This window comes from Symphodus melops (genome assembly GCF_947650265.1).
Source record: "Symphodus melops genome assembly, chromosome: 6".
Classification (NCBI taxonomy): Eukaryota; Metazoa; Chordata; class Actinopteri; order Labriformes; family Labridae; genus Symphodus; species Symphodus melops.
Window position 1 is genome coordinate 8,524,070 of NC_136696.1, and position 23,038 is coordinate 8,547,107.

Below are 23,038 nucleotides of genomic sequence, written 5' to 3' on the forward strand. Positions count from 1 at the left end.
CAAACAGGGCTACAGACCTCGCTGACATCCCCTGCTGTTGTTTCTCTCTGCCAGTTTGACAGAGTTCAACAGCAGTACATTTTATTAAGTAGACAAATCCCCATCAATTACCTCGTGTGGAGATGCTTGTTGTAATGATGATGTTGCGGCACTGAGAGAGTGTAGAATAATATCAGCAACAAGCTGAACAAAAAACAATTAACAGCAGCATTAGGAGGTTCAAACCCAACATTAGACATCACACCACAATCTCTGTATCCCAGTCACATCAGACATCCGTGTGACTCTGACTAGCTGCAGGTCAGGCAGTTGCAGCTTGTGACTGAAAGAATCACTTCAAAGTGAGAGCTGTTATTCCAGCAGTTTGTCGATCTCAGATGGCGACCGTATAAGGATTGAAAAAAGGAAATTCCAAATGTTACTGTACTGAGGCAGCTTTAAACATATCTGGAAGTCATGTCCTGTTATCTATTTGTTGGAAAAACGTTCAGGTATCATTTAAATGAAGCTTAGCGAAAGTTCAGTAAGGAAGACTTTAAGTGATCCACAATCAGGTTTCTCAGTCACCCCTTTTCACGCTATCTCATTTCCGCTGTCATTTTTGAGCTGTCAGTTTGGGCTGTCCGCAGGTTAATCAGCTGTTCTGTCACCGGACCTCATCTAACCAATGGCGCAGCGTTCCTCCTTCGTTTTCGGCCTATCATCGTTCAGCTCTCCTTTTAAATATGATCCTTTTTCTTCCCTCGTTCTTTCAAGCTGGCTTCGTGCGCCCCTCCACCTCCCCATCACCGCCATCTTCAGAAGCAGAGTCAACTCCCATCAATCTTTCCCCATCCGGGCTCATCAAATCATCAGTCCTCCACCACCAGGGTCTGGACTCCATGGGGGGGATCTATCCTAATGACGAGCAGGACTTCATAACAAAAATCGCATCTCCACCCCATAGAGTCCAAGCGCCAAAACATTCTGTCAATCTCATTCTGTCCATCACTTTTTCATTGTAATAAATTCATTCTTAATATCACTTGTCTCTCCTGATTGAAGTCCAGTCGGTCAACATTTCAAATCTGAAAATCTGGATTTCCAGAGAGACCCGGAAGAATCACCTCCCCGAAGTATGCTTGAAAGAATATGCTCGTAACATTTTGGATGATTCAAAACTGATTTAGATAGTCTGTGTTTCCAATCTCCAGTGTTGTATGAGCTACTTACGTAACAATGATAAGTGTGCGTATAGTAGGTACCAGTGTTTGGTGAAGCAGGTTGGGGTTTCTACACAGAAGCTCAGCTATGTACTCAACCTGGGTCAAGAGAAATGTGTATCATGCGTAAGTTACTTGCTTTAAAGAGTCCAACATAATGTAAAACAACATTTCAGTACAATGTATGCTGTATTTCTGGAATTCAAATGATTGATTGCTCACACGCTTTCCCAGCTACGATCTCTGAAATGTTTGATGTCGAAAAGGCTTCATGTTTAGCTTGTTGGCAATCTAGGAGGCAGATCAGATCACAGATCACAGAACAGTGTCTCACTTTCCCCGAGCTCTAGTTTCAGACCTGTCAGGACAATGGAGAGAGAGCTCTCGGTCGTAAAGACATATTCAACAGTTTGGGCATAGCAGGTGTGTTAAAAACAAAAAAAAAAACAGCAGAAATGTGTGCCGTGCTTGTGAAGCGGTCGTTATAGAGCTACAGCTCCTTGACAAGCCTCACATCTCCAATGAACACACATCATCTCCTTCTTTGCGGCTCCTCCTCCTCAGCAAAAGAAAGGTCAGGGCTTTCTTCTTAATACTGGATACATACATTGTACTGTGGCAGCAGCTATTTTTCCAACTGACGTTTTCGGTCACCTAGCGCTTGCACTGTTGATTTACGCCCCCCTCTGCTCTCTTCAGTTTTGAAAGTAGGTGTGACTACCAGTCAATTCATAATAGGTGTTATCTCAAGACACTTTACAAAAAGCAGGTAAAAGACTTGACGTATTGCTATGTTACTAGGACCCAGCTTAGTCCTTCCTTTCAACTGATTCCTTATCGGCCTTAACGTTTGAATGATTTAATGTTTACATTACTAGTCAATGAAATGTAAATCAAATCATCGTACCAGATACAAATGCTTTCTTTGTGAATTAGTCAGATAATTACAATTTATAAACCAGGTCAGAAGTGGTTGGAGTTTATTAATCACCAGTAATTACTTTAGGATGAGCTCATTTACAGAATCTCATGAGCCTTATAACAGGAGGCAACTACTGCTTCCACTAATTGATACATTGACAGTCAAAATAATGAATGCTGCATGAAGTGAAGGGAAATATCACATTTGCATGAATTATTACTGCGTTGCTTGTCCCTCTGGGAGCACGAAGAGAAGGATGATGAGCGATGGTGACACAGTCATAGATTATTAGCACCTTTCTGCTTACATGTTTGTGTGGTTAAGTGAATAAATTAATAACTGTGGCTATCATACTATACACATTCAGATTGTTTTATTGGGAGAAAAATACCAAGCTGGAATTTAATGCAGGTATTTCATTGAACACTGCATTATGTTTTAATCTAGTAACAGTCTGTCATTTTGTTCAGCGCTTTTTTTTACCCTGTGAGGATTTGGAAATATCTTTCGCACCAGCAGAACCAATACAGCTTGGGTGTTAATTCCAGCTGAATAATCTCGAGACTCATTTTGTTGTTGCTGCAAAACGCCCTCATATCCCAAACAAGTGCTTTTATAAGAATTGGAACAAAAAAAAGCACTTCTTTACAGTTCTGTAGATAACTGCAGAGTAAGGTCTGTCTACTCCTTCCACTTAATCTTTCCCTCTGTATCAATATTCATTGAGGTGGATGGAGAGATAATCAATTCTCTCTGGGCTCTGAAAGGCCATGCCTTCTGCTCAGGCTAATATCACACTCTGTCTTTTAGCTCCACCCACTCACACCCTCCTCTCATCCACCTCAATTCTGAGATTTTCTCCAGTTGTAGATGGCTGAAAAAGAAAACACCTGACTGATGAGTTCTAATGTTTTCCGGTTCAGACTGTTTTTGCTATCTCTCGTGCCTTCACAGGCATAGTTCACAATATGAGATATGTTATGGGGCCAATGAGAAATTAAAGTAGAAAAGATAAAGCCAGAGATTCAGTAGAGGGGGGGCTTTGGTGAGGTGAAGTGAACATGTAGGCCCACAGTATGGAAAGGAAGAAATAATATATTGGGACACAAAGAATAAGTAGATAATGTTTTTGCACCAATCTCCAAGACAAATTCCTATTACTTGTAAATGTACTTGGCAATAAAAAGCAATTCTGATTCGGTTTTGATGTAGAAGGAAAAATAAAGGCGTCTACATCACTGGTTCTCCTTTTTTTTAACATATGCAGCTTAAATTGTCCTGTGGTGTACAGTATGTTCTTATGTCTACCTGGTTACAACTTACTTCAAGGAAGATGTTCAAATGGGCAGTTACAGCATTCAACTTTACATAATAAATCAACAGAGCGCTGGGCTTGTGAATCATTCAAATAAATAAATCCAGGTAATAAATCCCATGTCTTGCTAAAAGGACCCTCCCACAAACACATCTTCACTTTTTGTCTTTTACTGGAGGACTGGTCTATGCATTAGTTAGCAGTGGCTAAAGGTATTCAGCTTTCTTCAGGTAGGCAGGTTGACAGGAACTTTCAGGGCTGGAGTTAAATAAAAAATAAGCCCAGCAGGCATACATTGTGTTAAACACAAACATAAACCTCATCAACATCACAAACAATGGTATAACTACAGATGGTGCAACCACAGCAACTGTCAACCAATGTTATATTATTACTGCTGATGGTATTTAGCAAGCCCCTGTCAGCGCTGTGGAAAGAAGGAAAATTCAATGAAGTAATAAGTCATGCCCGTGAAGCGTCCTTTTCATGGCTATTTCTTTACTTCTCATCAACACGCTGTGTAAGCTGCCTATTGAATCACTTGCGGATGTTTGATTGTTTAATCAAACAAATTTGAGGTAGTCTGAGGAAGACTGTTAGATCAGTATGGAGAAACGTGCACTTAGGCTGCTGTCCATGGTGCTGATCAGAGGCTGGTTAGGATGAGAGTTTCATGGTTATGTATTGTGATATAAATCATTTGTTGTTGAATTGTCTGGAATGGTTGTGTGTCTTTGTGTGTTTGTGAAAACAAATGTCACATCAGTTTGGGGAAGAGGGGAGTGCCAAATCCTCCCCCCGCAAAGAAACACATGTTTATTGTGGGTTGGGTTTCTTGACCAACTCCCTAAAGATCAGAATTAGAATTAAACTGTCAAATGTTTTTTTGTTTTTTTTAATCACATTAATTTAATTTTTAATTGCATGTTCAAAACAATGGTATTTGCCATGTCAACAGCGTATTATGACATCCATATTCACATTATGAATCAATTCTTACCAGTAACTTGATTTGGAAATCAATTTTTCCTGACAGTTTCATACTTTCAGGTATGTCTTCTGATACTTTTTTATAGTCATGGAGGAGCTACAGACATAGTCCAACAGATTTACAAACATCTTTATGAAGAGAATCCATGTTGCGCTTCATGTGTGTGTTTCTGCACTCGTCTGAAGAGTTTCGTCTCACCTGGAAAATGCCTGCTTGCCAACCATGCCTTGCACATACAGGCCATGAAAGAGGTTAACCTACTTCAACTGCACCACATGATGAAAAGTCAATAAGTATTCTTTACACCAAGCTGAATCATCATCATCATTTAAGAGTTGATAACTGACAAACAGTAAGGTCCTTTATCTGCTTTTTGTAAAGTGTCTCGAGATAACACCTGGCTTTACAAATAAAGATAAAGATTGAGTATCATCATTACCAGTGTTTTTTCCATCACTGTCTAAGGAATTTAAGAAGCCTTTGAATGCTCCACCATTTCTTACAATAAAAAATAGTAAAAAATCAAGGACAATAATCCAGTTTATATAAACTGTATTAGGAAAAATAGCTGCTTTCCTGCCTTAACCCAGTGTCCAACTTTAAGGCCAGTGCCAGAAGACCTGAGCGTTTTAGTGTCAACCAATTCCATCGGGAGCCAGTGGCCAAATCTGGCTCTTAAATGCTTCAATCTCACTCACAGAAACTTTAATTCTCACAGCATTGAGGGAGCCGCACAAATATCATTTAATTGTCTTCTGAACATTGTTTGATTATGAGGATCCTTTTAAGAAGGTCATTAGGCCGCAATGCTTTGCCTCACAGTTTTTCTTTTTGTTTACAAAGACTTTTTGGATGTCAAAGATTAAGGATAGCCAATCTGAATACACAAACACATTAACCAACTTTTAAACAACTTTTCTACCTATCATATAAGATTAAAATGTTAAATGTGATCTATACAGAGCTGACAAAAATAGGAATTACCATACCATAAATTCACTGAGAGGCAGGATGGACAGGATGAAAAGATATATTTACTTTTCTTTGGTCTTACTTGTCCAATACAAGTGCTGCTAAATTTTAAAATTAGAAGAAACATCTTTATTCATTTCTCAAGCAGACCAGGAGGAGAGCTTCAAGGCTGTTATTAATAAAAGTATGTATCAGTCTGTTAACAACTGCTACATTGAGTCAATCCTTCTTCTACAAAATGTGGTTTTAGTGGGACTGAATCATCTATTCTTGTTTAGTATTGTGAAATGGCATCCACAACTGAATAATACATGAATTGAAATAGTTCATCAACAGGAGTTGCTGGTAAATAAAGATATGTTAACTTATGTGTAAACTGCAAATGTAAAAAAAATATCCTGCAGTCTTTTTTTCATGGTAAGTATAAAGAGATAGAACAACAGAGGCTCAAGAATGGAGCTTTGATGGACCCTACTTGTTATGCTGCTGTTAGCTAGGGAGATCGCCTAGGGACAAATAAATGTTAATCAGAAAGGATAATCAAACTTAATTAGGGCCAGAATGACCACATTGTAGCACATTCAAGTCTGTTAATACGGTATCTGTCCCTGAATCATTAAGCATTGATGGCAGCTGCTAATATCTAAAAAATGTGCTTTATTTGCACCAAAGCATAATATTGAGGCGCAAATACACCAATAAAGGTGTCCTGTCGGAGTTTGCTCTTGTTTTGCATCTGGATGTGAAGAAAAGCTTTCTGTACCATGTGGAGCTGCTCTCTCTTAGAGCACACGTTTGTCCACAGTTGAAGCTTCATCCAAAGGCAACTGGACTTGGTTGAAGATTTCTAAGACTCTCCTCTGAAACGGTTCTTCAGTTCTAAACTAACTGGTGGCCCAAGTTAGAAATTTAGCACCTGAGAGTGGTTAGCCGAGTTATTAACCCTTTATAGGGCAAGTGACTATTTTTGGTAATTTCCACAAACATTACATATGGCCAGCCTTCTGCACCTCAGTAAGGTCGAGAAGCTTGTGATCCTCACTCAGCCAATCAGAAGAGATCACCCTATGTCACTGATCTTGCTATTGTGGCATTTGAACTAAATATGCTAACTTTGTCAATGTTTATTACACTTACAATTTTTGAAAAAAAACTACAGAACTAAAGTTCTGTCATGTCCCTGAATAACACTATGAGGTTGAATTTTTGAATTTCAAAGTATTTCAGTGAGTGCCCTGTAAAGGGTTAACCTAATTTTTTAACCAAGAGCCATTACGCCCGCTGCCATCTGTGGGTCGTTGAGGTTACATGTTCTAAGGTGGGACTGAGGTTTTTTTTGACACCATTGTAGGTTAATAAGAGATAATGTCTCAATGATGGTGTATGAGAAAACAGTTCACTTCATTTCTAGCTCCATCCACAAAGTTCCTTTAGAACTGAAGCCTTTTGGGGGAGAAAAAAAACACATCTTTAAGATTTTCAACTAAGTCCAGTTGCCTTTGGATCAATCGAGCTTCAAATTGACTATGACCTGGATGAGAACCTACACAGACATTTTGTCTACATTAATTCCTCACTAAATTGTTTACATTGACTGGTCCTAATTGCCTCAAAGTTCAGCATCTGCGACAAAGCCTTTATCCTCCAAGGGCCTTATACTTTACTTACATCATTAGATGCAATAGAGCAACATACTGTAGAGACAAAGATCACATAGATGGAGTGTGTTTGGGGAATGAATGAAAGCTGCAGATTGTGGAAATGCATTTGTAACAAAGCCTCCGATATCTGTCTCTCTTTACGGGAATATCTACTGCAGTCAAGAAATCTGACACACACACAATCAATATTTGACTCATCAGCAGAGTAATGTTTCAGTTTGGCAATTTGACGCTTTGAGGAGGTTCACTCCCAGCAAAGCACTGCTGGACCTCTTCTGCAGTGCTCGCAGCAGACGATATGATGACATAAGAGGCCACAGAAAAGAGGAGAAGAGAGTGCATGTTTGTGTACGTTTGGTGTGTGAGGGTTCACATGTGTGAATGTGTGAAAAAGGTATGAATGAAAGGGAGAGAAAATGAGAGAACACACGATACAGCAGAAGAACAAGAGAGACACTCAGCTAATTGATTAAACAATAGGTGCTCATTATAGAGAAACTAGCCCGAGGCTATGCGTAAGTGGAAGGCAAGTGTGTGTTTGTGTGTCTATGTGTGTGTGTGTGTGCAGTGCCTTAAACCCTACACCCCGAAAAAAAGATAACGACAGAGCTGTTGGATAGAGATAGAAAGACACACAAAGCAGAGTGTTTCACTCACAGCAGTGCACTAGCATGGAGTGGGAGTGTGGTTCTGGACCAGCTGCTATATATAGCACATTGTGAAAACTAGGATAACACATTGGATTTCTCCAGATGACTGTTACACACACACACACACACACACACACACACACACACACACACACACACACACACACACACACACACACACACACACACACACACACACACACACACACACACACACACACACACACACACACACACACACACACACACACACACACACACACACACACACAACACAAACGCACACTCTTACCTTTTTGGTGAAGTCCATGGCTTTGAGGATGGAAAGGTTGAGTGTCTCCAATGAGGCCAGCACTCCCTCATAGTCTCCCATGTGCTTAGCAAAGTAGTCTGTACATAAACAGGACAAGACAAAGGAAAGGACAGAACATGATTGAAAACACTCTAACAGTAAACATGCAATTTCCGGTGCTCTGGGGAGAATATTTGATCAGAACTATTATGGCATCTAAACTGAGAAGTTATAATAGAGAGGGAGAATAAGGGCAGGAAAGGGTTTGTGAATGTTTGTTGATGTAGGGTAGGTCCACTTACCACAGAGTTCCTTAGTATCAACATTACTATCACAGCGTAGCAGGAAAGCAGCAGAGGGAGAGAAAAAGAGGGAAGGTATAGAGGAAGGAAAGAAGGAAAAACATGGAGAAGAACAGGGTCAAAAACTAAGGAAGGCTTTTTGCATGCAGTTTTTATCTCTCACACACACACACACACACACACACACACACACACACACACACACACACACACACACACACACACACACACACACACACACACACACACACACACACACACACACACACACACACACACACACACACACACACACACACACACACACACACACACACACACACACACACACACACCATGGAGTTTGGCAGAAAGGGATCGATCTAACAAGACTCTCTGACAGGAATCTGAATCAATCCACTTGCCATCATTCATGCTCAGTTCGCTGTGCAGGGACTCATTTGGCAGCAAATTCCTCACTGCCGTAAAGAACTGTTTCCTGGTTGACTGAGCAGGAGAGAAGGAGGAGAACAAGGCAAAGGAGAAAAGGCTGTCTGAGGGAAAGGAAGAATGGAGAATGATGGAAGATCTGAGGCCTGAAGAGGAAGAAGGAAAGTTTTAAGACTTCTCCCCTTTCTGTTCATCCTAATCATAAACTAAAATGAAGCACATTAACAGAACATAGACCCAAAGGTTTAGGAGTCATTTCTTCATTGCAACTTGAACTGAAATATTTGACGGTCTGATTTGATAATGGCCAGATTATTGTTTTTGATCAGTAACAGTGTTCTTTAAATGTCAGTCTGCCAAAATGAATCCTTGATCTAAATGTGAGAGAGAAGGAATTCAAAACTTGGACACTAAAAATAATTACTTTTATACAGCATTAGATGTGTTTTTAATGACATGTGCATTTTGGATTTGGTGATATTTGTCAATCTTGCAAACGTATTGTATTCCTATGTTTGGTTAGCTAAAATAGAAGACTAGACTAGTGAGTATAATAAAAAGGTAATAATGGTTTGGTCATATAACATTGTAGGCAAATTAGGTTGTCAATGTTATTCAAATATGATGCTAATGTAAAGCTCCTGATTGAAAATAAGAAAATGAGTAAGATTGAGGGGTAAATTAATTAATATTGGTTTATAGAAAATTGATTTTCCATTCATTTCTGTAATGTTAACACAATTTAATCCTATTATGTAAACTGCCAAACAATGCAGCAGTAAGAAGTCATCATAATTTGGCCAAGCAGAAGCAACAATGGCACATGAGGCAGCCCACTGTGCTCCCCTCAAAATATGCGCGCAGTCTATTTTCAACACATAATTCATGCTGAACGAGGCAGATCGACACGGACAGGAAGTAAGACACGGGAATAGAGCATTTGGTCAATATACAATACATCACCATGACAGATTGTATATCACATCACTATATCAACATTACGTCAGAACAGTAACCAAACAGCAAATCAACCCAGGAAAGATAAAGAACCTGGTTGTTTTTATGTTGATTTCATTATTTCAGTGCAGTCTCGTAGTTCTCCGGTGATTTGGGGAACTTGTTAAATCCAGCTGCTCATTGCTGTGCCCATTTCAAAAATGGGTCCAGTAAGGTCAGGTGAGCGCACAGATGGATGCTCTGTGGTCTCAGGGTATAGTTTTCCAAACTGACAAGAAGTAAAGTCAAACTTTTAACTGTGTTTATCTACCTATGTTTAGATCACAAACATTCTGAGGTATTAAAAGATCCAAAAAATGTCAGAGTCTATCACCTCAAATGTCATGTTTCGACCGTCTCTAGCACCAATTCAGGATTGAGAGAGGATGAAGAGAGGAGAACGGTGATGGACAGAGTTGCAAGACGGAAGGCAGAGGAGCCAGGCTGAAAACAAAAGAGAAGCTGGAGATGAAAAAGTAACGACAGACTGACAGAGACAGAAATGACAAATGAATGAAAGCAGAAGAGCGCTCAGTCTCTGCCTGCTCCCTCCCTCCTCTCCATTCATCAACTTCCTGCTTCAACAGGAAACGCTTACGCCGTCATTTCGCCTTTGGCTTTGGCCAATCAATAACCTTATCTGCTGTCACATGATAATGCTGAGACCTGGCATGCATCTGCCAAGTCTACTTAACTCTAATGAATAGAACTTTTCAGACTGCATGCACTGCAGTGAAGGAGATTTATACAGTAAAGTCCGACCATCTGCAGGAGGCGAGGTGGCTGATAAAGAGGCAGTGGGGGCTGCACGGTCCACATACTGCACTGAGTAAAAAAAAATCCCCCCCTTATGGTTGAGCATGGATTTATACATCAAACCTCATTGGATTCTACAACAATGATAAAGGTCAGCTTTTGTTCCGCGTGGTTTCATTTTATTTCAAGACCCTGCAGGTTTTTGAAGAGTGTAAATTAACAGGGCAGGCCTTTTGATCACTTACATCCCACTGTGTCAGCAAACTTCTACTGATTGCTGGCTGGATGAGCTGATTGTCTGATTATAGAGGGTCAATACAGGGATTTTAGAAGAGCCAATCAAAGCAGAATGTTCCAGGGGGCAGCAGTTAAGAAAGGGTTCATATCCTGCAGAGTAGTAATGACTACCAGTAAAATAGATGATATTAGCGAGAGGAAGAGAAGCTGAAAGCTTTCCAAGCTTGCTCAGTTTTTTATCCTTTCAGTTTTGGTCACATATTTGTTTGTCAGTATATATAAAAAGGATCTGGTACAAAGATCCCCCATTAAAAAGAGCTGTCAGAATTTGATGCGACATTCCCTGGCAGGAGGATAAATGGCGTATACACACAAACACACACACACACACACACACACACACACACACACACACACACACACACACACACACACACACACACACACACACACACACACACACACACACACACACACACACACACACACACACACACACACACACACACACACACACACACACACACACACACACACAAGAATCAGAAAGTGATACTGAGCTGAGCACCAGGATAAAAGCTCTGTGCATTGCTCATCTTTATCATTTTGACAGTGAGATGATAATGATAAACATAAGAAAGACAAACACATTACAATAAGTACTGTAGTCGTTTAATGTAATGCAGCTTCACAGCCGTGCTGCACACTGCAAGCAAACAAGCACACACAACTGGTGTAGAATTGCTGACCTGGTGTTATCAGAGTCGATGGTATGAAACAGCTTCTCCAGCTCTTCCTCGTTCAGCGTGCCATCAGAGAAGAAAGCCTGGAACTCATCCAGAGACAGCTTACCATCATCTGCAGGAGACACAAAACACAAACACACATATCATTGTGATAGTGTTTGTAATAAGGAGCACCATAACAATAACATCTTTCCATTCATGCAAGAATATCATAGCCTGTCAAAAACATGGACTTATAAGCCCAACCATGGTCGTCGCCATATTGGAAATGCTATGGCAAACTAACTTCACATCAATCTAGAAACAGGTACACAGGTGAATCTGAGGCAGACCTGAAGCTGGCAAAAAGCTGTGATGCATCCATCTGTCAGTCAATTTAGCCATGCCCCCAAGTTATACAAATGTATGAATTACTATTCAATTCATGATTTCAGAGAATTAATTCTATAAATTTCCCTCCTCAAACAGTTTGTAGTTGTACCAATCAGGTAATGAGCAATTGCCACCACATAGGTTTTTGTAACCAAGCTATAAACAAGATAATTTCTGCTAAAAAGAAAATAAGATGTCAATAATGGACCAGCTCTTGTGGACACTCAAAGAACTGTGAGTCAACCTTGAAGGTTGCATATTGCAGAAAAACTCAATTGAGGAGACTTGAGCCTGATTTGAGTTTGAGTCATTGACTTAAGTCAAGCCCCTTACCATATAAGAAACAATACAATACAGATGTGGGGTTTTTTATTTGTTTGTTTTTTGTTTTTTTGTTTTTTCAATTAAAATTCTAAAGGGAAACTATGAAATGGAATAATACCTTCCTGTTTCACAGCGAGCGTACTGAGACCCACACAATGATGGGAAGAAACTCCAATCTGATCAGCTGTGCGTAGCTAATGTGTTGTAAAGTATGACCCGAGTCATTGAAGCATATCAAAACAGTTAAACCTCATTTTGATAGCAGGGTTTCAAGAAGGAAAATAAGAATGTACTGTTAGTCCCATCTCATGAATATTATAATGTGTGATTTAAGTATGTCATGCATTATGAAACTCATTAGAAAGACCACATTTGAATTTCCTCTTTTCATTAAAGATGATTCCAACTTTAGGCAGAGGCTTGTTCTCATCTCATTTCAAATGTGTTTCAGTGTTTTGCAAGTGAATGTTTTTTGAATGTGTATCTTTTAAAATACAGAATTTAAAGTCATCTGGTCAGAGCTGCCTGGTCCTCAACGTAAGATTGGAGCATTAGCAACAGATGGATTGCTCTGACATTTTGTGTAGACATGTACAGTATGTAGCCCTTTAAAAACCTGGGTGATGTCTGAATGTTCTTATTATATGATCACTATAAGTCCAATGCTTAAATCCATGACCAAAAAACCCTCTGCAAACTGTAGGGTTTTTTTTCCATAACTATTTTAATGAAATTTCTAAACAATATAACAGCAAACAAACAAAAGGACTAAAATCAACCACTACAAAAAAAAGACAAATAGTAGACATATAATCCTAATTATAATTCCTAATTATATTATAATTCCTAAGTAAAATATAAAATATAAAACTATTATCACTCGGTTGAGAGCGCATGAAACCTAAAGAAAGAACCTGGGTACATCATATCTGCTGTGTTGCATGTTAATAGTGCAACTGGGCATGTTAGCAAAGTGACACTAGCCTTAACCACAGGGCAGTGACTGCACCGTTTCAAGTATAGCATCACAGAGCTGCTGCTCTGACTGTGGAGTGTGGAGCTTGTATAGAGTGCTCTTAAAGCAACTCAGAATTTCTCTGATTTGTATGTTTACAGCAAATCCAATTTCTATGCTCCAGTCAGTTAAATTCTTCACGAGGATTAAAATTCTTATATCTTGACATTTATTATCTGTAAGCCTTGCTGCAGTTTGTTCCCACCTGCACAAACACACATACTCAGTGTGATTCCTGCCTTCAGTGCTTTCTCATGCTGCTGTGAAATCAATCTGGCATGCACTTCAGTCTGCTACAAACCTTTAGCTGTGTCCCTGCTGTCTGCTTGTCTCTGCACTTTGGTAAACACACAATACTGATTATACATTAAAACCTTTGACGCCTTATGGGAAGCATTGACAACTACAGTATATTTCTCTAGAGATGCTGGATTAATGTTTTTATTATTAAACCAATATTACATGAAATTCACATTTTTAAATGCTATGCAGAGTTATTCTTCAAAATGTATTGCCTTTTGAAAAAAAATCAACTAATGAGGTTGGCTGAGGCGAAGAATTTAATAATCAGTAAGTGAGGTTTTGATCTGGGTTCAATCAGTTCTCAAAAAAAAAAATGTTTACAATAGACTACAAAACACAGGCTCCTTCTTATGCTGTCTAATTATATTGCAGTGCGTTTCTTTGTGGTAGGGTGGTGGCTCTGCAGCAGGGAGTGGTTATTCGTGGCTTTTACTCCATCCTGTATCTATTTGCTTGTACGCCTGGCTGTCTGTCTCACCACATGATGCAGAGCTAGATATCAAATATTAATTCCCTTGCCCTCAAAGTGTGTTTGTCCTTGAGTGTGGCTGACTAGATACAGTAGGTTGAGCTATGGGACCACTGCAGAGCACTGGTGAGACGCCGAGATAGGAGAGTGCAGCATTTCAAAAGGGTGAATGTAAATGTGCTGCTCTTTAGTCAGCCTCGTCGGTTTTTTTCTGCCGCTACTCACTTGCAGGATTACATCGTTTTCACACTTTTCTAATTTTACCATGAACAATCTATTGCTTTTTTAATGCACTTCTCTTATTTATGCTGTCATGTCACTTCGACTTCCTCACATACCAGTGAAGCAGAAGTCTCCCTGACACACATCCAGCAGAGAGACAGCACGCCCTGCTCTCTGGCTTGATTTTAAACCACTAAGGACACAGGACCTAGTATAGAACAGACTAATAAAAAGTGAAAAAACTCCACAAACATTGCCAGCCTCACTCTATTTAGCTCTCCTCCTCCCCCCTACAACTCATTGTATACCCTTCTCCTTATTTGTCTTGCCATTCCTTCTGTCTTCTACTCATAGCAGAAATTGGCTCTAACATGTTACATCAAGCTGATTTCTGCTTTATACAATGACTCTAAGTCAGGCATGTGTTCACAAACAGCATCCTTGTGGTAACGCTTGGCATAACCTTTATTGGACAGAAGGCACATGTGTTTGAAGACAACTTCTGAAATGTCACTTCTTGTGTTCACAAGTCTCCATCTCGCTTTCCATCCAGGCTCCACTGTTTACTTGGACTCTGCAGCCATTACTATTTCCAACCTGCCCTTCTCTGGCGCAGCACTGAAGCAACAGTGAAAGCAGAGGCACTGGTGTTTAATTCAGCAGTGACCCATTTACTGCATCCAGTCTGGTGAGACCCACTTAGGAATTTACCAGTGACACACCAGAAAAGCAAAGACAACACTCCAGCAGGGCAGATAACTCACTAATGCCATTTCCCTTATGCATGTAAATCTACACTACAAAAAAACCTACAGAATCAACACATTCCCATTAACTTAAACACTGCCAGGTACTCAAATATCTTTTTGTAGCATGATGCCGTCCAACATATACTGTATGAATTAATGTAATGTCCAAGTGTCAAGACTATTGTCTTTTAAGATTTGAAATTGATTCATAACTTCCATAAAGATTTTTTTTTTTTCGCTCTTTACCTCAATAGAAAGCCAAGCCGATCCGCCCCCAAGAATCGAAATCTAATCAAATCTTGAGACACCCAAAGATTCCCAGCCCGAGTATTCAGGAAATATTTCAGACGCTTCAAATTATTGTAAAGCTTTCTCCTCAAGACACAATCTGTTTAACTACAATCCTGACAACCGACCTCACACAACTCATAAATGATGCAGCAGCCAAGAGCAGCCTGTCTTCTTGACATGAGACAACAGAGAGAGGTGACAAAGTTTGTTTTTTTTCTTTCAAAAAGAGTACTGCCTTGTCCTCCTGCTGTGATTTGTAAGTGCTGTGACAGGACAAAAGTTCAAACACAAAACTTTCACACTTTTTCAGAACGCTGTTGTGTCTACCCCGCATCTGACTGTCAAGCTTGACTAAATATTTGAACCCTAACAATGACCGTTCCCTGAACTTTATTAAGTATGATTGGAACGTAATCTTGACTAACTTTGTTGTTAATGTTGTGACATTTGCTTTATGGTTTAATTTAGGCACCAACCACACTTGTTAAGGTTTCACAGTTGACAAAAAAACAACAAGTCATTGCAGAGTTTGACACGGGCAGAGGATATGGTTTTTAATGGTACAAGCCAGTTAGCCCATCTCAGTACTGTTTGATACAACGTACGAGGCGAAGAGGTGTAAGAGGACATGACAGTTAAAGACAAAATTAGAAAGTGACACAGCAAAAAGACTAAACATCCTTTTAGATATGATTGAAAACATACTTTGAAGCAATGCAAAGCTGTTAACAGTGTCATCATTGTTTCATCTTCAGCAGCTTTACAGAGGACAACAAACCAAAGTTATGATCCATTTCACACCAAATGTTGTCTCTCTATCGGGCTGTAAACGCTAGCAGAGACCCGTTTGTCCTGTAATATTACTTTGCCTTGCCAGTCAACATGGGCTCTGGCTTCTCACGACACCACCCTCTGCTTGTCAAAAAATGTAAGTTGTCTATGAGGGGGAGGAACAGCATTTTTTTTTTGTACAATAGTGCTGTTGCACTCAGAGAACTCTGATGGGCTCCACAGTGCACTAAAAATGGAGCATGGATTTTATTACCTGGTCACGATGGGGCATTTTTCTCCTCTGCTCTGTTTCTGATATTTTTGTTTAAATCATTATTATCCTACAGAAAGGATTAACGTTCTACTTTCATTTAACAAAGAATGTTAGAGGTGGGTATTTTCCTCAGGGATTACTTTCAAAGAGTTTTTCCTCAACTGAAAACACATGAAATCATAGGACGAGGACAAACACAAATGGATGTGTACCAGACTCTGCCATGTGAAATCAGCAGGTTCCTCTCAAGTCAACAGTAACTGCATTCAGAATCATTTCATTTTGTGCAAACACAGGTGCTGTGAATGGAATTATTGAAAACATATACAAATAACACCCTGCTCACACACACACACACACACACACACACACACACACACACACACACACACACACACACACACACACACACACACACACACACACACACACACACACACACACACACACACACACACACACACACACACACACACACACACACACACACACACACACACACACACACACAATTTTCTGGTTAAATCATAAATCACATGATTAATATTTTCATATCCTCACAGAGCAGTTGATTTGAAAAAGGGCAAAAACTAATCTACTTTTCACATTATACAGAATAAATGAAACCCTGTTTTTTTCCCCCTTTCAGTGCCCTCACTGTGTCATTATAACACCTGGAGGAAGTGTTATAAACAGGATGGCATTTTCAAACCTCGGCTTTCATTAAAGTTTTTTCATCTTCGGAAATACCAGGAAGTCATGTAACTTAAAAACAAAAAAAAACGATTTGTTCAGTCAGTCATTGAAAAAGGCAGATCTACATATCTGAGCAGTCGTTCCATCAGTGGTGTCACAAATTACAGGTGGTGAAAATGCCAGAGACGCACCCTGCAATTACGGGCTAACAGCTGGGAGGTGATTCAAGAGCGATACAAGATTTGATTCACCTTTGTAAACACGGCAGGTTTGTGTGCTCTTTGCAAGCATGACTAATTTGACTTTCAAAGCAAAGAAGCAAATAAAACCTCCTGCAGCTGCCTTTGCACGGGTGACTCAATAAGTGTTATTGGTTCATCTATGAATATTAATGATGACCTGATTAGACTGCAGATTGGGAACAATTGAACTTTTAAAAACCAAATATAATGTTCGCCATTTACCAAACCTGGACTGCGTCTGATGCATAATTGGTTCTTTGAATCTTGTGATGTTCCTGGTTAAAAAGCTTTGCAATTATCCTTCAATCACACATCAGCAGTGTTAAAGGTGTAGTTATGGACTAACTCTTTGTTATATAATTTTGTCGCTGTTGAGGTTTGACATTAGCTTAAAACATTTCCAACAGTTATCAAAGCCAAAGAAACCCTTATTGTTATCGTTGGTACCGGACGTGTCTTGTGGTGGCAACCACCATTACAGAGTCACCATAAGAGATACAACATGTTTATCGTTGCCAAGGAAACACAGGATCTTATATCAAAGACTACCGTACTGTTGCTGTATGTGCTGCTTTAATAAAAATTTATTCTTGGATACATATGGGTAAAAACGTTGTCTTCTTCAGGTCAGCTTTTCCCTTTCGTCCTGATGACACTCATCTCAGACTTCATTTCAATCTGGGGAGTATAGCAGAGAGAATCACTCCCATGGCTCCCCCAGCCAGCCTCAACGTCATCTTTATGTGATGGTTTTCATTGAGAATTTACATTCTGTGCTTCAAGAATGAATTAACATGAACAATTCTTGGTAAATATGCTTTCTACAAGTTTAATAAATGAGGATTGTGAGAAAAGAAAAAAGTGTAACATCACTGAAAGGTCAAAATGTCTGTTTGGAGTTCAACAGAGACTGCAATAATTTTTCAAAGAGAAAATCATGTCGATCTTTGCACAAAATGTTCTCACAGTTCAACTTTATATACATATCAATTATCAAATAAATGTAATTTCTTCTTGTTTAGCTGCAATCCTAACATTGAAAATGAAACTGGTTTTAGACCCTGACAAAGAGACAGATGGATTCTTAGGAAAACTTCAATAAGAAGGCTACTTAAAGCCACAGTGAGGAGTTTTGAGCTGGGCATGAATTAATACTGATGCCTCTTTGTGACTGACAAAAGCAAACAAGACCATCAGCAACAACATTTATAATTGTTATGTGGTTCATAAAATGCCTCTAACAGCTGTCTCGGTTAAAGCACACTGCAGAAACAGTCTGTGTTGTGATGTTTTACATTAAAGGTTCCTAATGATTGATATGACTGTTAAAGGTGAAACAAAAGCAGGATGCGATTTATTTTATGAAAAAAAAAATAATAATAATAATAAAGCCAGCAAAGACAGAGGGGGCACCAAAAACAATGCAAACTGAGCATTTCTCAAAGGAATAAGATTCAGAAATGGATTCCAAATGGATTTAGACTTGCAGCGAAATCCCAACTAAAGTTAGAAAAATATCATTAGTCAATAAAGAATTGTCTTTTTGTTCATCTTTACTGTCTTTTTGTTCATCACTGGCAGCTTGCTCATAGGCAGAGGGTCATGCTGCTGTTTGTGTTGGGTTCAACGGGTTTCAGATCTCTTTCCCACTAAATTGTGACTTTAGTTATGTGATTTTTTTAACAAAGAAAACAGGGTCTCTTCCTTTATTCAAAATTATTTGTATTATTTGTCAAGGCTTCAAGGCTGACTCCATTTGAGTCGGTGCTTTAGGACTTTACTGCCTCTGGAATGATGCCAGCATCTTTGCATTATCAAGTGAAGCGATCTGTTAGACTAATGCAGAGGGAGCTGGCGTCTTCTGAAACTACCAGCATCAGGTTCCACAAGGCTGAGTGTGATCCCAGTGTTAGATGCCATACTTCATGACACAAGCTATTCACTAATAAAGACCTTGAGTGCTCATATCTGTGTGTGGATACACATACTTGAAGTAGAGATATAAAATAAGAACAAGTGGGGGAAACGGTCAGAGTGGAGGAACGAGTGTGATAACTTGTCTCTGTGCGGACTAAGATAAGCAATTAGTGCTCCATTCTTCCTGCTGGGCTCCACATCCTGCACAGAGGAGGAAGAGATGAACAGGCCTTAACTCTTCTCATCGAACACGCACACACATTCACACACACACACACACACACACACACACACGTACAAATAGTCCAGATTTTTTATAAATGTAATCGTGTTTGTCTCCAAAGAAGATAGAGATTGGATTTTTTTTCTATATTTTCTCTCTCTCTCTCTCTCTCTGGCTTTTTTGCATTATTTTTGGGGTGCTACATGATGGGTTGTCATAGCAACAAGAACAGGGTAACTGTCCCTCCTTTCAGTCTAATGATATCACCATCCCTTTCCCTGTTCATTCACATACATAAAATACTCCTTTTGCTCCTCTTTTCCCTCAGTCCTTTCTCTCCTGCTTTCTTCATATGCGCTCTTGTTCAGAGCTCTTTCAGAACTTCTATCCCTCTTGATTTACCTCAGGTCCTTTTCATCTCCCTCGTTTCCTCTGTCTTTATCACTTCAACAGCCACAATCACACCTGCTCTATCCGTGAGAGTTAGAGATTTGTTCTGTGAACTGGTATTTAATGCTTTGTCTCCGTTATCTCACTTTTGCTACAAAATTCTTCAGGCAACTGTTAAGGAGCGAAATGTGTGTGTGTGTTTCTGTGTGTGTGTGTGTGTGTTTCTGTGTGTGTGTGTGTGTGTGTGTGTGTGTGTGTGTGTGTGTGTGAGGTTGTATGAGGCTGCCAGTGAGCTGTTTCATCTGATAGATGAGGAACAAGGGTGATTCTCACTGAGCTGTCAGCTCTTGTCCTTTCTCCCTATCCATCAACACAGCCCACCTGGAACAAACGGACCCACATAAGCAAATACACCCATATCATAATTAAACAGCACTGTTTTACTTTTCAAACCAACCAGCATCCACAGCTTTCAAACCTAATAGGGCAGCACACTGTGTCTTTTCTTTTAGTCTGTCTGTCTTTTACATCATCACTTTTGTGGATGATGTCATTGCACTTTGATTAATGTGATGAAAAACATAGTAAGATTTGCATGCAACCAGGGTGTGACTGTTAAAGCAGCAGCAATTGTAATTTTCATTTTTAGTTCATATTGTAGAATAAAAATCTTGAAGAAAAACTTAAAGGACCTGAAGGTTGCACAGACCCAAGGGGAGAGAGGATTTGAAGCTTTTCCAAGAAGAGAAAGAATGCATCAAACCAAAAATAGTTATATACAGAATTGCAGCTGATATTTTAAATAAATATTGTTACTACTTCTGAAAATGATCCATCTAGAGTTAAGAAACATTGTGTTAATTTTTCCACAATCAGAATTGTTTCAGTTTTCCATTGTCTACGTACACCTTCGTTTGTATATATTCTGATACAGCAGGTGGCTATATGACCTTAGTTGGTTTGCAAATCTGCCAAAAAGCAGAAAGAAGAAGACACAACCATGACAACCACCCGCGGCCTGAGTCTATCCTGCTAACTGTGGGGGTTTTCTTGTTTCTGTGAAAGCAACAACGGCAGAGGGGCAGCTCAGAGGCAAAAATGGGTCTGTGCTGCACGGATACGGCGGTTTTGAAGCCACAGGAGCCTTTTTGAATTATATCATATCAAAGTCCATTTCCGCGTTTGAGCACGGATGCGTTCACATTTCTCCCTCAACAAGTCCTTCAACCTATACAACCGTAGATGTCATCTGTCACGTAATACGACCCATAAGAGCGTTTCCTAAATTTGGGCCCCTACCGGCGAACGGAGAAATGCCAGTAAATCGTCATCCTGCACCGTCACACTGCTTGATGCGCTTACCAAAGTAAGTGGTAATTAACTATTAAGTTAGCTAGCTTGGACTTGGGTTAGGGTTAGGGGTCAAACGTCATTCAATGACGAACACAAATTCACCAGATCGAGGTTATTTATACGTCTGCTAGAGGTCGCTTAACGTAAATATGAGTAAATACAAATACAACCAGTGGAGTCATGTAGGTTGAGGACAGGCTCTTCTCCCTTTAATAACAAAGACTTAAAAAGACTAAAATACATCATATATATTAGATTATGGGATTTAGCATAACGCAAATCCAGGTTTTTCACCACAGGTCACACCTACCCATTCACACACAATGCTGGTAGAGGCTACTATGCTAAGTGGCCATCAGTAGCAGCTAATGCCATTCATACATGTTCACATGCTGCTGTTGCTTTGAAACCTAATGTAGGGGCACACATATTTAATCTGTACGAGCTCTGTATTATATCTCTGCATTTATGAGTCTTTCCTCTTTCAATCTACTTTAATGTCTCCCAAGTGGCAACCTTCGTTAATGAAAAATGAAGCCAATGCTGATGAGTGAAAAACTGCAGTTCCTCAAGTGTCCACATGTGGCTGGTTGCAAAAGACTCAGAAGTCCCATTAACAACCATATCAAAATACACATTTTGACAGCAGATGTACACATGGTTACAGCTGGGTACAAACATGTTTTAGATCATTTCTTTGTCGGAGCACACTTTACAGGGTAGTTTGTATAACTGACCCATTTGACTTCAAGGCTTCAAGAGTTTTGCATAATCATGGGCTTGGCAGGGCCCGCTTTAGCGCACCCTCTTTGTGTTTTTATGGGTTACTTAAAAAATTAGATTGAGACATCATTTAAATATATTGACCGTTATCGTTGGGCTTCGAAACTCAGCTTATGAAACCAATAAGTGATGTCACTGAGACTTAAAGAAAGTCTTTAGAGTTTGTTTGGAGTAAGAATGTCCTGTGGAACATCTAAAAGACTGGCTTTGGGTTATTGACAGTTCTTACCATTTATGTTTAACCTATACACCCCTTAAATACCCCTATTATTGTACATTTTAAATAATAATAATAATTACCTTTTATAGTGCTTTCAGTCATCTGACTACTCAAAGTGCTTTTACACAGCAATTTATTGTAAAAATGCAACTACAACAAATGATTAAGACATTAAATGATGGGAGAGCCTCAGAGTGAGTCCATATGGTGAGCAATTTTCATGATTCTACAAACTAAAGCTCGACAACATGCCTGACAATAACTATCTATAATCTGTCATGTAGCATTGTATATGTTAAACACAGGAACACATGGTAAGTCAATTAGTGGTTGATAAGATACAGTAAGACATGCATAGCCATCACTGTGGTCCAACAGCATACACATTCCTCAAATACCTTGAATTACTATAAGTGCACAATGCACATGCAGTGTGTAGATATATTTGTCTGCCTTTAAAGCTATCGTGTTTTTCAGAGTATTTCAATAAAAACAAAGATCTGGGTCAGATCTTTTTTTCTTAATGGGGAGGATAAGATAATCTCCATCTTCTCTGTGACGGATGGTTGCCGGGTATAAACAATAAGCTGTCTGTCAGCCTGAGGGTAGAGATGAGCCTCAGTGGCTGATTAGTGCTCCCTCCTATTTATTTCAATCTCAGCGGAGAGTGGAAAGATATGTAATCATCATCAATCTACTGACTGAACATAATAATGTTATTATTGGAAAAGTACAGCGGCACACAACACAATAGGTGTGATGGTGTCGACTTGTTGTGTGTGTGTGTGTGTGTGTGTGTGTGTGTGTGTGCGTGCGTGCGTGTGTAGTTTACATATACAGATCAGGAGTAACTCTCTATGAATGTGTGTGTGTATCTATCCTAATGATGAGTAATTCTAGGTGATGGCTGATAATAGCAGCATGTCAGTGCGCAAGTGAGGATGATGCATTCA

The 23,038-nt window shown here is 39.5% G+C and overlaps 1 protein-coding gene across 1 annotated transcript in view; it reads right to left on the bottom strand.

Annotated features, from left to right (window-relative positions):
* The window catches only part of necab2 (N-terminal EF-hand calcium binding protein 2), a 122,317-nt gene that overhangs the window by 72,770 nt on the left and 26,509 nt on the right, over positions 1 to 23,038 (bottom strand). The window contains exons 3-5 of the mRNA XM_079347247.1: positions 11,475 to 11,583; positions 8,308 to 8,333; positions 8,006 to 8,103 (exon numbers count right to left, since the gene is read on the bottom strand). Of these exons, the coding sequence (XP_079203373.1) occupies positions 8,006 to 8,103; positions 8,308 to 8,333; positions 11,475 to 11,583 (233 nt within the window). The remainder of the gene's footprint in view (positions 1 to 8,005; positions 8,104 to 8,307; positions 8,334 to 11,474; positions 11,584 to 23,038) is intronic.